Source organism: Hemibagrus wyckioides, linkage group LG15 (genome assembly GCF_019097595.1).
Source record: "Hemibagrus wyckioides isolate EC202008001 linkage group LG15, SWU_Hwy_1.0, whole genome shotgun sequence".
NCBI lineage: Eukaryota > Metazoa > Chordata > Actinopteri > Siluriformes > Bagridae > Hemibagrus > Hemibagrus wyckioides.
In genome coordinates this window covers 395,535-410,311 of record NC_080724.1, presented here as the reverse complement: position 1 = coordinate 410,311, position 14,777 = coordinate 395,535, and the positions used below count along the sequence as shown (strand labels likewise).

The 14,777-nt window shown below is 40.1% G+C and overlaps 1 protein-coding gene across 3 annotated transcripts in view; it reads right to left on the bottom strand.

Annotated features, from left to right (window-relative positions):
• Nucleotides 1–7,797: 7,797 nt before the first annotated feature.
• The window catches only part of pax7b (paired box 7b), a 43,041-nt gene continuing 36,061 nt past the window's right edge, over nt 7,798–14,777 (bottom strand). For 2 of the 3 annotated variants that reach the window (XM_058409271.1, XM_058409272.1), the window contains exons 8-9: nt 12,205–12,454; nt 7,798–9,980 (exon numbers count right to left, since the gene is read on the bottom strand). In XM_058409271.1, the coding sequence (XP_058265254.1) occupies nt 9,865–9,980; nt 12,205–12,454 (366 nt within the window). In that variant the 3' untranslated portion in view covers nt 7,798–9,864. Of the gene's footprint in view, nt 9,981–11,562; nt 11,609–12,204; nt 12,455–14,777 lie in introns of all 3 variants that reach the window. The other variant, XM_058409273.1, reaches the window with a different exon arrangement.

Sequence of the window (14,777 nt, the reverse complement as noted above, 5' to 3'; positions counted from 1 at the left end):
CATGAATGCCATAAATGATAAATCACACTACCACATTTTAATGAAAGATTTTTGACACAACCAGAATTTTCTTGTTGACCATCTTTAGTCTCAATGCCATTAAATCAGCTGTCAGTGGACGCGTCAAATTACGTGCTCTAAGACCACTGATCTGAAAATCACTGAATTTTTTCTACAAAGTGTTAGATTTGTCTCTGACAAAATGATATAGAATAAACCCAGCTTAAATCCCATTCCACCATCAATGCTAGTCCCAGATCTGACTGTAATGAAAGTGGAATCACTCTACCGCTAATATAAGGCCTTGTAATCCTGCACTAGCCCACACTTTAAATTCTATTGTCATAACCAAACACAGGTCTGCTCAAATACAGACGTTTATTGTTCCATAGGCAAGGACATCGAAAAGAGGATTTTCTCCTAATAGGACTCTCAAGAAAGCTGAGAGTGTTTAATACAGGTGTTCAGGAGAGGACACAGCCTGCTGCTGTACCGGGGATTAACATATTCCTCAATTATATGCTAATCATTTTTTCAGGAGAGTGGGATTTTTTTTTTGTAAAGGAAATTATGGTTATTATTCCATAATGGAAGTCATTTTTAAAAGGCCTAACATTGCCAAAACAACCAGTAGAGCTTTTTGATGATTTAAATAAAGGAAGTCTGACTGAATGTCTTGTAAGCTGTTTTTCTGAACGTTACCATTATCCTCGTGCGAAATCCAAAACAACACTTTCTAAATCCTTTATACACTTTATAAAGCTGACAATCAAGACAATGACAAAAATACAAGACTTTCTCAGAGGATGGGCAGTATTACAAGATGCATGGGATCTCTTTATGATATTTAGTACCACTCATACAATCCAAAGTCTGAGCAGAGCTCTCACAATGGTGGACTTGCGATTTCATACTCCAGAGTCAACATACAGTGAGTTGAGGGAAAGTCAGTGATGCTACGGCTGTGATGTTTCGACACACAATGTACCCCCGAAGCCTGAAAGCAGCCACATTCATCAACAGCCTCCATGTTAACAAAGATTCCTCAGACTGGCAGAGGCTTGCTGGCAGAACACAGCCACCTTTTATTACCATCATAATTAATGACCCGCAGTGGTGCACCTCTGAAAAGCAGCTTTTGAAGCCTGTCTCCTTATAAAGGAATTAGAGAGTCAAAATGACAGCCAAAAAGAACTCAATTAATAATAAAATGTGCCCAGCGCTGGGAAAACATGACAAGCAGGGCAGAACATTGCATTTGGCGTCATATGAATTCATCAGTCAAACACTGCGACATGTTAGATAAACAAGAGCCTGATTCATGTCTGCAGCCTGATGGCTCTGATGGGACATGTGATGAAATTAGAAGGCTCTGGAAGCTGCTATCAGCATGCTCGAGGATAAACAATAACAGCTTGCATGCACAAGGGGCCAAGAGAGAAAAAAAACACAACAAACCATTCAGTGACTTTGTCTGATAATTTGTACTTCACAATCTCTCAGACACTGCATAGAATCAGTGCAACAAATGACTCTAAGCTTTCATTCTGATGGAATCATTTCCACTGTAAATGGAGGTGTAGGTTTTTCACCTGCGCATGTTGTAGTGTAAAAATAACATGTTAAATGGAAGCACTGCCCATCAGGAAGTCAGCTGAAATATATGGCTAAAAATAAGAGAGCATATTCTTTTGTTTCTTTTCATATATTTTACCTCGAAGGCCCCTAGGGACATTTATTCTATGGGTCATGCCTTAACGGAAGCACATCCATGATGCAAGACACGTTAGAGCTAGAAAAACTGAGCATCAACTACATCAAACAACATCCTGCTTATAATATTACTGGGGTATGAACTCCCATCAACCCACAGGCTTTTAAGCACATTGGGGTCTCATTAATACTAGAATTACAGATCTTTACCAAGGAGTTTGCTCCCTCTTGGACTAAGGAATGACTGAAAATTCCAAAATTTGCACTAAACATTTCTATTTATTCTATAATCAGATCAAATATTCATCTTTCAGAGAGGGAAAAACAAGAGGATCTCCTCTGTGTCAGGAGAGCCTGGGTCACTGTGTGATAGATGACTCTTATCTACAAGGTGCATCTCATGTCCTCCTTTCTGGAGTGCTCCTTTAACAGGTTGTATGAGAGGACATCAGTCCTACTAGTCGCCTGAGAGCAGCTTTCCAGACAGAGGTGGTTTGGTCCCTCATGACATTTTGGAATAATTTATCCATTTGATTTTCACTGCCCCTGGTGGTTATCCAGTGCTGATAGAACCACATGAACATGAGGTAGAACATGCACAACTCTGCACATTTAATCATAATTAATCTGGCAACCCTGGTGCTATGTGTTGTTTTCCACTGCACACTCAAGCCTATATCTGGACATTTTTAATATGAGAACATTACCTACATATGTTCACTGAGCTTATACATTCTCCCCTTATACATTCTCTACAAGCACATTTAACCAGCAAGTAAATGCCATGTATTTGTCATATTTGTAAATGTTTTTAATTAACAATGCTTATGCCAGCTAGGTGGGATGACAGGATATTTCTGAATCAACTTTTATTAAGAGTCTGTCTGTGACATACAGACCTTTACTATTTTATCTATCTTCTATCTAATAAATGCTCAAACAATTCTTATTTCACAACCTGTTAAATTATTCTGGACTGTGGATATGAGAAACAGGGAAAGAATAATTCAAGCTGTTAATAAAGTGATATTATTTGACTTAAAAATAAAAATCAGACCTTTGCCTAGGTGTCTATGTCGTGTCCCAGGATTTATAACCCAAATTTCCTACAAAAGCAAAGTAGATGAAAAAAAAAACTAATATGAAAATGGTAACAAATCTAAACCCACACATAATGGTTGGCAATAGTGTGCAGTAATATCTGTCAATCTTCCTTGCAGGAGGCTGATTTCTCCCAGGCTTCATGCTGGGCTTCTGAGCTCCTCTGCTCTCTCATGCAAGAGCGATTCTGCTCTCTCTCTCCCTTTCATGTTTAGTTTGCAATGTCCAATTTTCAGCTAATATGAAGGTCATGACAGAGGCCACACAGGTCTTGGTAGGACATAATATCAACAGAATTGTAAATATAGGCTTTATAGAGCACCGAGCGTGGAGGCGGGGCCAAGGTGAGGAAATTTCCACTGAGCACACACACTTCAGCAGCACAGTCTGAGCGGATGAAATAGATTTTTCATTCCAGTGTGTCACATTAGATTTTCGGTGGTGCTGTGTGGCAGGTACATATCATTAGTAACACGTTAGCACCATAATGAGCCTTTTATTTATCTATTGCTTTCCTCATGAATGCAAAGGAGCTGCTTCCAGCTGTGCCTATGAGCAGTGTTATGACAGAAAAGAAGAGAAAGCAAGAAACTTATGGAAAGATTTTGGAGTTGGAATCTCTAGAATTTTGGTATTAGAAATGTTGTATTCGTTGTATTTAAATAAAATCATGATAATTTGCCCTTGATTATTGTGGATTAAGCTTAACTTTTAAATTTTACCTAAAGCAATAATTTTATTTTATTTTTAATTTATAAAATGCCGCCTAACCCTAGCCTCTAAGGTCTCAGAGTATTATTTAGTTATTCATCCTAAAGCAGTTTATTCAGCAAACATCAGCAATTATGTTTAATAATTACAGTGAGACTAGTTACAGATGTGAGAGATGTATGGTGCTGCAATACTGTTATATTGTGTCCTGAACACTATTAAATTAAACCAACCCTCAGAGATCCATTCATTTATTTATTTGTTTGTTTGCTAACCATTGTCAGAGTTATCATATTCATTAAGTTGTTTTAGTTGAAAACTGGTAATAAATAATGTTTATAAAATAAATGTGTACTGAGGGCGTCTCTAAGTGTGAAAAGTTTGAAAACTCCTGGTACAGAAACACACAAATGTACTGTATATCAGAGAAAATAATACCATTGCAAAAGGCTTTATACAATACTTTAAATATGATTTATTCTATAATTCATTTTCTCTTGGCAGGTTTTACTTGATTTTTACAGGATTTGATTTGTAAAGTCTATATATTGTCTGTATCGCTAGAAAAAAATCCACTCGGGTTGTTTTTAATATCTAGTTTGCGCTCTGCAGCAGAGAACTGTTCTCTTATCCTGTCGCTTGTGTCCCACAGCAGTGAGAGCCAGTGGCTAAGCCTCCAGCAGGAGCAGACTGAATTCCTCCAGCTCTCAGCAGCACTGCTCCTCACTCCTACTCTTTGTGGTTCACAGTGTGCAAGAGGCCAGAAGAATGCGGCCAGAGGCAGGCGGGGCCCGGAGCTGCTGCCTTGGACAACTTCAATGTTAATTTCCCTTTCATCTTGTGTGTGAAATTGGTGCTGGTGTGGCGCTGACCTCTGGCATTATGAGGTCAAGTGTTGAAATCTGATGTGTGCCTCACAGACAGACTGGAATCACACTGACAATGCTCAGAGATGGATGATGAGGAGGGCAGTGGGAGAAAGCAGGGTCACTTTACAAGTTCTCTCACTGTATTACTGAGGAAATGTGGCTAGATTTCACCAATGAGAAAAAAATACAAAGAAATCACTAAATAAAAGTATTGTGGTCGATCATACACACACACACACACACACACGCAGAAAACCATGCAGATGTTTTTTCACTATCAGATGAGCATCTAAAGTCTGTGAATGATTCAACAGAAAATGTAGATAAATAACTGTTTGTTGTATTTTAACCCTTAGTGTGTTTTTGTGTGTTTTTGCAAACAGAAGCAAACCCATCAGCAAGGATCCTCATATCATCCAGAGTCTCTAACTTCTCAATTACACGCTTCTCCTGTGATTCTGTCCGCAATTCGCCACAACTTCCAAACGCTAAAACACACACGTTAGCGTTTCTTAGAAATTTATTCATAACTATATAGAGAGTAATAAATGCAAGTGAAGAGTGAAGTAAAGAGAAAGGGAATGAGGGAGAAAGAAAAAAAACATCAGAGCAGATCACTATTCGATACGATTCTCCAGATAAGGCTCGATAATTTGTCTTTTACAGATAACAGCAGACGCTGGCAGGCTGAACAGCGTCAATTTACTGTTTGTATTTTTCTCATCTTTTTTATGTTTTTTTTTTTTTTTTTTTTATCTTGACTGTTGAAGGGCTTTTCATCTTTGCTGCTTTTCTCTCTCTTTTATTCCCAGAAGGTGAGATCACAATCCGGCAGAAGGCAAAGCAGCATGCTTTAAAGCAACGGGCAAAAAAATACAAATATTTCAAAATGTATTTCATGGTAATTATGTCAAGTTTCATGGCCTGAGCAGAGCACTGAGGCACCGCCTAGATGCCTTAATTTGTATAGAAATTGTAATCATTTGTTCATTTCAAGGTGAAAATTGCATTTTTTAATTTAAATTGTATCCTGCGTGATAGGCCATTATCTAGCAAAATTGTCTCTGTGTATTAGAGTCTATGCCCGAGCGTCACGCGTGTTAGGTGCTGACTGGTTTTCAAAAGGAGACTTTTATGCGTGTATCTCCTCATAAAAATGCACCGAGGCTTGTGCATTATGCAGGTCATTTCCATTTTTTGCTATTAACATGAATTAGTCTGGAAGCTGAGCGCTTTTCAAAAGTAAACATACAAATAGCCTTCATGATTTATGTCAAACTCATGTCTTGGCTCAACAAGCCCACCTTCAAATTTCCTTTTTTTTGGCTGGTGAAACAGAAAGAATGAGTTATAGGATGCAGGACATGAAACGGCCAGCGAGAGAGAGAGAGGTGTTGAGGTCATTTATTCGAGTGTGGACCGCTCTCATGCGGGACTAGGGTGTATTGAGTGGTTTTGAGAGTGAGTAGCGTTAGCAAGACTTCCAGTTTGCTCACAGCTTAATTTTGAAGTGATGCTGGCGTGTGGAGATTAGAGACTGGGGGCAGGGAGGGGCATATGGAGGAGGCTGCCTACGGAATACCGGGGTTACTATGGAGGGCTATAATCTTGTATTCCAGTGCCTGGAGACGGCAAATGAAAGGCTTGGCTTAAGAGTAAAAACTTCCCGAGAATTGAAGGGAGGAATAAAATTGTCTTAGCCATATTGACATCGACAGTGGGAAAAAAAAAACCTCCATTGTGTAAGAGTATAATGTGTCAGAAAAAAAAGGAATATATCTAACAATGGTTTTGGCTGAAAGGAAACATTCTTTCTCAATAACAATCTTCTACTAAGTAGTCTACTTACCAATCCAGGTTATTAGGCAATCATGCGATCTGTCGGTGTAAGCTGATTGTGGGAATGTAGAATCCCCTCAGTGGAGATCAGACAGGCAGGCTCAGGTACATAATGTATCCTGGAATAATTATGGGATTTAAGGAGATGTTAGGCTTTGTAAGTGCTTCCTTTGTGACATTTTGGAGAGGTTGACACAGCACAGTCTCTACAACACAATAGCCTTAGGCTCTGTTAGAGAGGAGGAGCGTCAGACTTCTTCTTCAGACATGTTTTAATCAATTCATACCTTGTGGCATTATTTCGCTTGTAACGATAATGTTTTGAAAAACAAGGCTTCTGAAATGCTTTACATTTTTTTAAATGTATTTTTTATTACAATGACAATAATTACATTCACCAGTGATCAAATTTTCACCTTTGCCTATTTTAGAAAATAGATTTCTGCTTATTTTAAAATATATATAACAGAAAAATGATTATTATTAGTAGTAGTAGTAGCAAAATAATAAAAAGTATTATTATTATTGTTGTTGATAATTATTCTATCTAAATTGTTCAAAAATATATTGTATGCAAGTCTGTGTGTTTTCCAGTGATTACTTCTCACTTGTTTTTTCGATTAAATTTCTTACAGATATGAGAGAAAGAAATAACCTCGTTTTTAAAAGACACGACAGCTGTTTTCTTGATCGCAGCGTTGCTCACATGTGAAATGACTTTTAATGACAGCACAAAATGCCACGGACAGCTGAATCATAAAGAGGGACTCCTCAGCTCAAAACCACATACCAGTGAGATTTCATCATCACATGTAACTGCTGTAGGATGCACAGCTGGATCCTGACTGACTCTTCATCATGCATATTTTCCTGTAATTCTGTTAATCACGTAAAGGAATGTCTCTCTGTTGTGTTCAAGGTGTTTGAACAAGTAATCAGCGCGTTGCAAATTCTTCAGGCTCTTGACTCTCAGGCCATAAGCAGCACTCATTGGCAAGTGTTCAGATGCTCTGTGCCCAGACGATGCCCTCGTGGTCAGGTCTGAGGCGCATGGCCTGGGGCTACTGAGCCATTACACAAGCCTTCTGTGAAGGCAGTGGCACTGAGGCATCTGTGTTGTGACACTGCTTTTAAGCTCTTCTTTATTCCCTCACAGCTCGGCTCAATTACTGCCAACTATTTTTAGTATCGTAAATCACTATGACTGTCAAGATGCACTTGACTTCAAATGCGCTGAAAAACACTGCATTGTGGAAAAGGGGATTAAATCAGAACTGCTGTTTGTAGCGAGATCAAACGGCGGTATGTATGTATGATACATGCCAATAAATATTTCACCCCTTGAAAATGACTGAATAGAAATATCAGTGATTAAAACATGTATGTAGGCTGTGTCAGCTCTGCGTGTGCTCGGGAAAATGTGGAATGACATTTTCGTACGGAAAATTGCACATTTTCAACTAAGGCTTATGTATTTTTGACTCATAAGAGCAACATGACTGTGAAAGAATGCACCAAGAATTTCATCCAGTTTTCAAAACTTTAATCAGTAACAGTGCTACAGTAAAGACACCAACAGGCTGAATGTAGGAAAACCAGTACAAGTTCCCATTATGCTATTGTTTCATACAGCAGAATAAATTATGCCATGATAATATACATACATGCTGAACAGAAAGATAAAGCAAATTACGGTCGCTTAAGAAAGAACTATATAGGAATGTCGATGGGGAAAAACTGAAGCTAGGAAATCATTTTGGAACTCAAATAGTGCTTTAAATATCCAAAAGGTAGACTGTGTTAGAAATGAATACTACACACTAAAAACTTTTTACACTCCTCCTTTATATTTTTTTTTCTTTTTTCTTAACAAAATATCTGAAGCGTTAAATGCAATGTTATCAGTCCTTAATGGCACATGGTCCCGTGCCTGAGTGGGTGTGTCCTGTTTCCTGTTTGTCCTGCCATCTATCCTCACTTTCTGACTCCTATTAAATCGGTTCTAGAAAACCAACGCCTCTGTCATTTAGCCTCATTGTGATGTTCTGACCAAATGAGCTATACCTCCAAACATGTGGAATGGGAAGCCAAACAAGATAGGAATGAACATAGGTCCTGGACAGTAGAGAAACATTGTTCTTGGCTCACCATGTATTTAGAGGTCTTCTTGTTAATGGAATGATTTGTGAAGAATAAGACACTCCCATTAAGAAGGGCACAGTAAATTCAAAACCACTAATTATTTATATGAAGCAAAAATGACTTTCTTTACATTCTTTACATTACATACTTGATGCAGTTGAAACAAGAAATTTTCAGAAGAGGAGAAACAGAATCCATTATAGTAAAATTTATGCATTGGAACTTCTGGTCACTTCACCCACAACAAATCCATGCTGTATAAAAGCCTAAATACTTTACAGTGACCAATCAGCAAGTGCTCTGACATTACTGTAGCTCAGACTGATGGAATATGGTCTACTAGAATGCCTCAGCAAAAGGCTGTTAGAACATTATGACAGCATTTAAAAAAAAATTGTGAGGTAATCATTTAATTGGTGAAGTATGAACACTGCATACAACAAAAAGAAAGGAAGAAAAAGTGCAAGACGTGGGGAATGCTAAGTAATACACTGTAGATATTAAAAACACTGGGTCCCATGAGATGTTCGGGAATGTAGCACCTTTTAGTGATAGAGACAGCTTTAAAAAAAAAAAAAGAAGAAAGAAACCATAGTGACTATAAGACCATAGTGATAATACTTCAGTGAAATGGCCTGATCTTTCACTAATAACCTTGGTTTAATACTTCAGGAATGCAATGTTACCTTATTCCATAGGAAAATACCACAAATAATACTGATAACTGTCTCTCTCTGAAACTTGCCCATGGTGTAGATCAAGGGGTCACTTCAGGACTGTTTTCATTTCCAACTGTTGTGGCTTTTCCCAGTGGATAATCCATGTGGGAACAAAGGGGCAAGGATTGGAAACTCTAGGTGTGCTTATTGACCAGACCCACCCAGAATGCTCCACTGAGCCAGACACCCCACTGACAGTCCCAAATCTCTCTGAGCGTCAAACTTAGATTAAAAGGTCAAATGACCTGCACCGAGGGCAAGCTGAACTGCTGCCCACCTCTCTGTGTATGGGTGCGATAAAAAAGTGGCTGAGAAATCAAAAAAAGACAAATATAAGATGTAAACAAAACATTCTAACAATAATAACTGCAACAGTAATAGAAACAACCACAATCATTATATCAAATATAAATGTAATACCATCATTTTAAATCCTATTAAACATTAATGTGGTCCAAACCATGTCCGAGTGGGACCGTGGCCTGTGTGTTAACATTGACTGCTGTGACGCTTGCTTTCTCCTCAGAAATCCTGAAAGAGTCTCTTTGTGGAAATGGTCAGTGGGGGACGAGAAATGGGACGGACGAGGAAGAGAGTCGAGAAGCGGCACTATAGTGTCTGTCTATTAAATGGCTTTTGCATTCACTCAGCCGTAGGTTAGGGATCTAAGGCTGTCTATGAATTTTGCTACTTCTCTTTTCTCTTGCACAGCACAGTGGATGGAGGGATGCTGGTGAAAGAGAGAAGTGATGTTCCAGACGACGAGTTTGTCAATAGGCTTGGCCCGTCTCCACTTGTAGCAGTCCCAAGACGGCCGAGTGCTCCCCGAGCTTCATCCTCCTTTGTGTGGACAAGCTGACGTTCTTGGCCAGGTAGTCTACAGCAGCTGCAAGAAAAAAAACAAAAAACAAAACCGTTGTCTTTAGGATATGAATTCTGATTCCATAAGGTGTCTCTGAGATGAACTTGAGTCCTTACATCTAGTAATTATTCAGAGCGTCTCTTGGCTACTAATGTGCAGCTGATGGTCGTTTGGGGAAATAAATGAGCCACCTGTTCCCTGCTGTCATTCACTCCTGTCATACTGGGTTTATCTCTGTGCATCTTTTATTATCTCACTCTCATATCTGCGTTCCACACTCCATCAACTAGCATCAGATCTGGACATAGTACTCATGTGGTAATATAGATCATCTGTACTTTAAGTGTCACCACAGAGAAATGTGTATGAATTTTCAAAGCAAGCATTTTTTGCCACTTTCTCTTAAATAAACTGCTATAAAATTACAATCTCGTGTTATTTAGAGGGTCAGGGTGGCACAGTGAGTCCCAGACTATACAAAGTATAATAACGAGCATGTGCAGTGTGTTTCCTGTCCAGGATAAAGCATGTACAAAAACTCATTGAGTTAATGAATAAATGAATGAATTAATTAATGAAAGTTGATAGGGATCATAACTCCTACAGCAAGTGCAAGAAAGTAAAGAAGGGAGCGATTTCTTTCAGGTAGTTGACCTGATATCTCTGAACTGGTGTGACTATAACAGCACTGCTGACCGCAGGGTCTTCGGGCTGATTCACAGACGTGCTTTAACACAGACCTTTATCAGGATCATGTGTGAAGACTAACCTGCAAGCCCATGCAGCGTTAAAAAATCTCACCCACTGCCTGGGACCGATGCATTGGTCTGGCTTACACTTCATACGGTTTCAATTCAACTCCACAAGCTAAAAACATTAAAAGCATTGGGTCTGTGTAAAAAGGCAAGGGAAAAGGGAAAGAGGTTGTGAGGACAAACCAAGAGCAGTACAGCATGGGGACAAAAATAAGGAAAAAACAATTAACCCCTTCTAGCTGTTTCCCATTTAAAAAGGAATGGCTACCCAGACCTTCCTTTAGTGCTTAACCCATAGCTAAAGTGGAAATGGGTATTATTAAGTTAGCACAAGGCTGGGCGAGTGAGAACTCTCAATGTAATTCTTTACACAAAAATACACATCCATGTCCTGTACTTAAAACAAAAAAAAACTAAGAGGAATGTGGAGCAAATGGTATATTTATGGGCCATTTAAAAGGTTTATACACAATAATTACTGAATCAGAGTGACATCTGTAATCACAAAGGCACCTGGACCAGAAAAAAAACACAAGCCATCATTATTAATGATCAAAAAACCCTCTCCCATTTATGAGAATTACCATGTTGACATTATCTGCTGGCCTGTCAGGTGTGTCAGATGCATGGCAGGTCCTTTGATATCACTGGCTGGTGCAGAAGGTAATTTTCACCTCTCCTGCTTCCTTTGTGGTGTGTAGCAGCAGCAGGGTGGGGCGGAGAGACGTTGGACGTTGCCAGGCATCTGTCAGTGTGACAGTAAGTGAGGTTTAACACGCGCTAGCGTGTGTTAGCATGTGGAGAACTGAGCCTGTCATGAGCAGGCAGTGTGTACGGTAGCAGGCGCATACCTGTGGGTGGGCCAACTGTCCTTACTGCAGACGCTTAGCCTGACAGCTGGCAAAGTAATCGCCAACGATTTAACTCTGTGCTCTCTTCTCGCCTCTCTTGTCGACACCCTTTCGCTCTCTGTCATCCCAGGTTTACTCTTTAAATCTGCCTCAAATATACACTTTGCCTCACCTTTTCCTCCAAGAGACGCTCTATCTGGCATTCCCAGTCATGGAACACACGTGAAACACAGTCATCTCCCTGCACCACACACCGTCTAAGCCTCCATCTTCCCCAGCACATTTTCATAAATCAGACAGGTGTTCTCTGAGACGTATTAAGCCCATCTTCGATTAAAAAAACTTTTAAATTGAATTTTTATTCACTTTATTTATATTAGAACAATTTTGACCTCTGAGTTTGAGAACATGCAGGAAGTTCATCCTTCAAGTTTGGACTGAAAGCCTTGGATGTTGTGCTTGTGTGTTTAAAATCATTTTGGTTACATCGCTAATCATTTGGATGAGGACAATATACGTTAGATATTTCAAAAAAATCTTTTATAGTTAGATTACTATCAAACCATAAGCAATAGCCTGGGTCAATGGGACATCCACTACTAAAAACCTGATGATTATGGGTTTGGGTGGTGTTGTACTCACTCTGGCCGTACTGGCTGTACTGGTAGCCGGCTGTGACGGGGTCCACATTGTAGCTGGTGGAGCTGTAGGTGGGAGGGCAGTAGGACTGAGATGAAGTCAGGCTTTCTGCTGTCTTGATGGGCTCTGAGCGTTGACTGCAGCTTCCTGAGATAGGGTTGGAAGCCTCGAGCCCACTGTGCAAGGGTGAGATGGAGAAGTCGTGCTGCGGCTGAGGAGCCAAGGCGCTTGGGTTGCTCAGGATGCTCATAACCTGCAGGAATGAAAGGTTTGGCTTAAAATCAACATAACACTTTATTTTAGTAATTCACTGGGTATTACAACAAGCATACAAGGTACAGGGTCTAATCGTCAGAAAGGGATAAGTGGAAGCCCAATAGCAGCCATCAGGGCATCCCGAGGGAGCGTTTAGTAGCTTGAAAAAAGCTGTCAGAGTAAATAACATAAAGGGGTAATATGGAGAATGTAGAGAAGGGACCAGAAAGAGAGACAGACACAGTGCAGGTTTGTGTGACCTCAGGCTGACTGCATAACAAGCTCTGAGGGAGGGTTTAATCAGAGGCCTCCAGTCATCCCTCAGCTTCAGACCTCATGAATGATTAAAATGTTTCACATAATAGATGCTCACATTAGGCATCCCCGGAGACCAACGCCAGCTAGCAGTACTGGTCTGCGAGTGCAGACTATCATTCGGGTTTAACTTAATATTAGCCACAAATCAAACGGTGCAGAGTTCTTCTTGTTTTGTTCAACTGATCACAATTTTAACCTGACATTACCTCAAACCTCAAACCGAAGGGGAATAATAATGCCACAACCACATTTTAAAAATGTCAGAGGAACCTGGCTGGAAGGGCTATGAGTGGAATAAATGGAAAGAAAAATGAATAAGGGAAGAGGTAGAAAGGCAGAGGGTGGGGGCAGGAAAGTGCACACAGAGAGACACAGAGACAGAGAATAGAGCTACTTGTAGAAGCTGCTCTGTCTGCCACATGCTCCCCATCCACAGGCTGACACAAAGCATCCTCCTGAACATCAGGTTCTCGTTGCGTCTCGCTACGCCCCACTGGCCTTTGGCCATCTCAGGCCCCAGCCTGCTAAACCAATTAGCCCTTCACAGGGCTGCAGAGAGCAAAACCAGGCCCACATGCACAGCTCTGACAACAACCATGGGCTATTTGCTAAAGGTTCACCAACCTGCAAGTTCATAAACTAATTTTGAAAACTCAGCGATTTCTGTGCGTTAGGCAAACCACTGGGCATATGGAAAGGTTAATACAAGTCCTAAAACTATAAGTGAATTTAGCTTAATATCCTCTGCCCAAAGGTTCTTGGAAAAGTTGCATCAGAACTTGAATTCTATTAAAAACATAAAGCAGCAAGGAAGTTCTTGTGCATGTGCGCGCAGGAAGGAGGAGGAGTGTGTGAAAGTGATGGCCTATGGGGGTCTCGGTCTCACTGACGTTACCGGGAGCTGGAGTGTGACCCCAGGCATGGGGTGGTGGGGTCGTGCCCACTCATCTGATCACCCGCCTCACAGGGGAGGACAACAGACAGATGAGGGTGAAACTGACTGAGTGTTGATTATGTTCAACGACTATAACGTTGTATTACTGTTGTTTTAAATAATATTTTTTAGAAATATTTCAAATACATATAATTCCACTAATAAATTCCTGCTGCCATGATGAACTCCAGCTAAATCTATTTTCATTTTACAGTTGCTTATATTTTTTTCACAGGATATCAACTATAATAAAGTCATGACACCCCATAATCCCCTGTGTTCCCTTAAACCTACATTTGGGTGTAATTGGAGGTAATTTTGGTTAATAGCAAAGCAGCAGCGTGTGTATTCTCAAACTCTCGGCAGGAGTGGAGTTTTAATCAGATGAGCGAAGGCTGAAGCACGACGGGTGTCGGGGCAGAATGCCGGGGTGAGAGCTGAGGGAGAGCGTCGGGCGTCTGACACCTCTATTCAGCCCTGCACTTAAGCAGCCTGTAACCTCGGTGATGGCATTATGTTTCTGAATGCCAATTTATTCAAATCTTCAAATTTAGCATAACCTTATTGACATCAATTAAAGTGGCAAATGGAGAATATTCCGGCATGGCGAGAGGAAGCATGCAACTTCGAGTGGGATCAGAACAGGGTAAGGAGGAGGCTGTCAGCCCATCATGCCCAGTGTGCTGGTGCCAGCATGTCATGGGGCACCAAGCCAACCAGCTGAAATTAACACAGTCAATAAAAAGCTCCAAAATAAGCCTGAAAACCAAACTAACAGAATCAGCAAGTCAGGCTCTGTTATATTTATTATTTAAACCTACTGCAGGAAAAATCCCTAAAATAATTAAAAGAATCAATTTAAATGACTGCTTATTAATTTTATAATGTTATACACTAGCTTCAATGTCAAATATATGTAATCGTGGTAGAAAAATTGTATTATCGGTTAATGGTAGAAAAATAGTATTGTATGTATTAGTCATAGAGTCTGAGTCTAAACTGGAAGATGAATATTAGATGGTGTTAGAGTACTGGGAGTGATCAAGGTCAAAAGCTTGTCCAGGCTGCA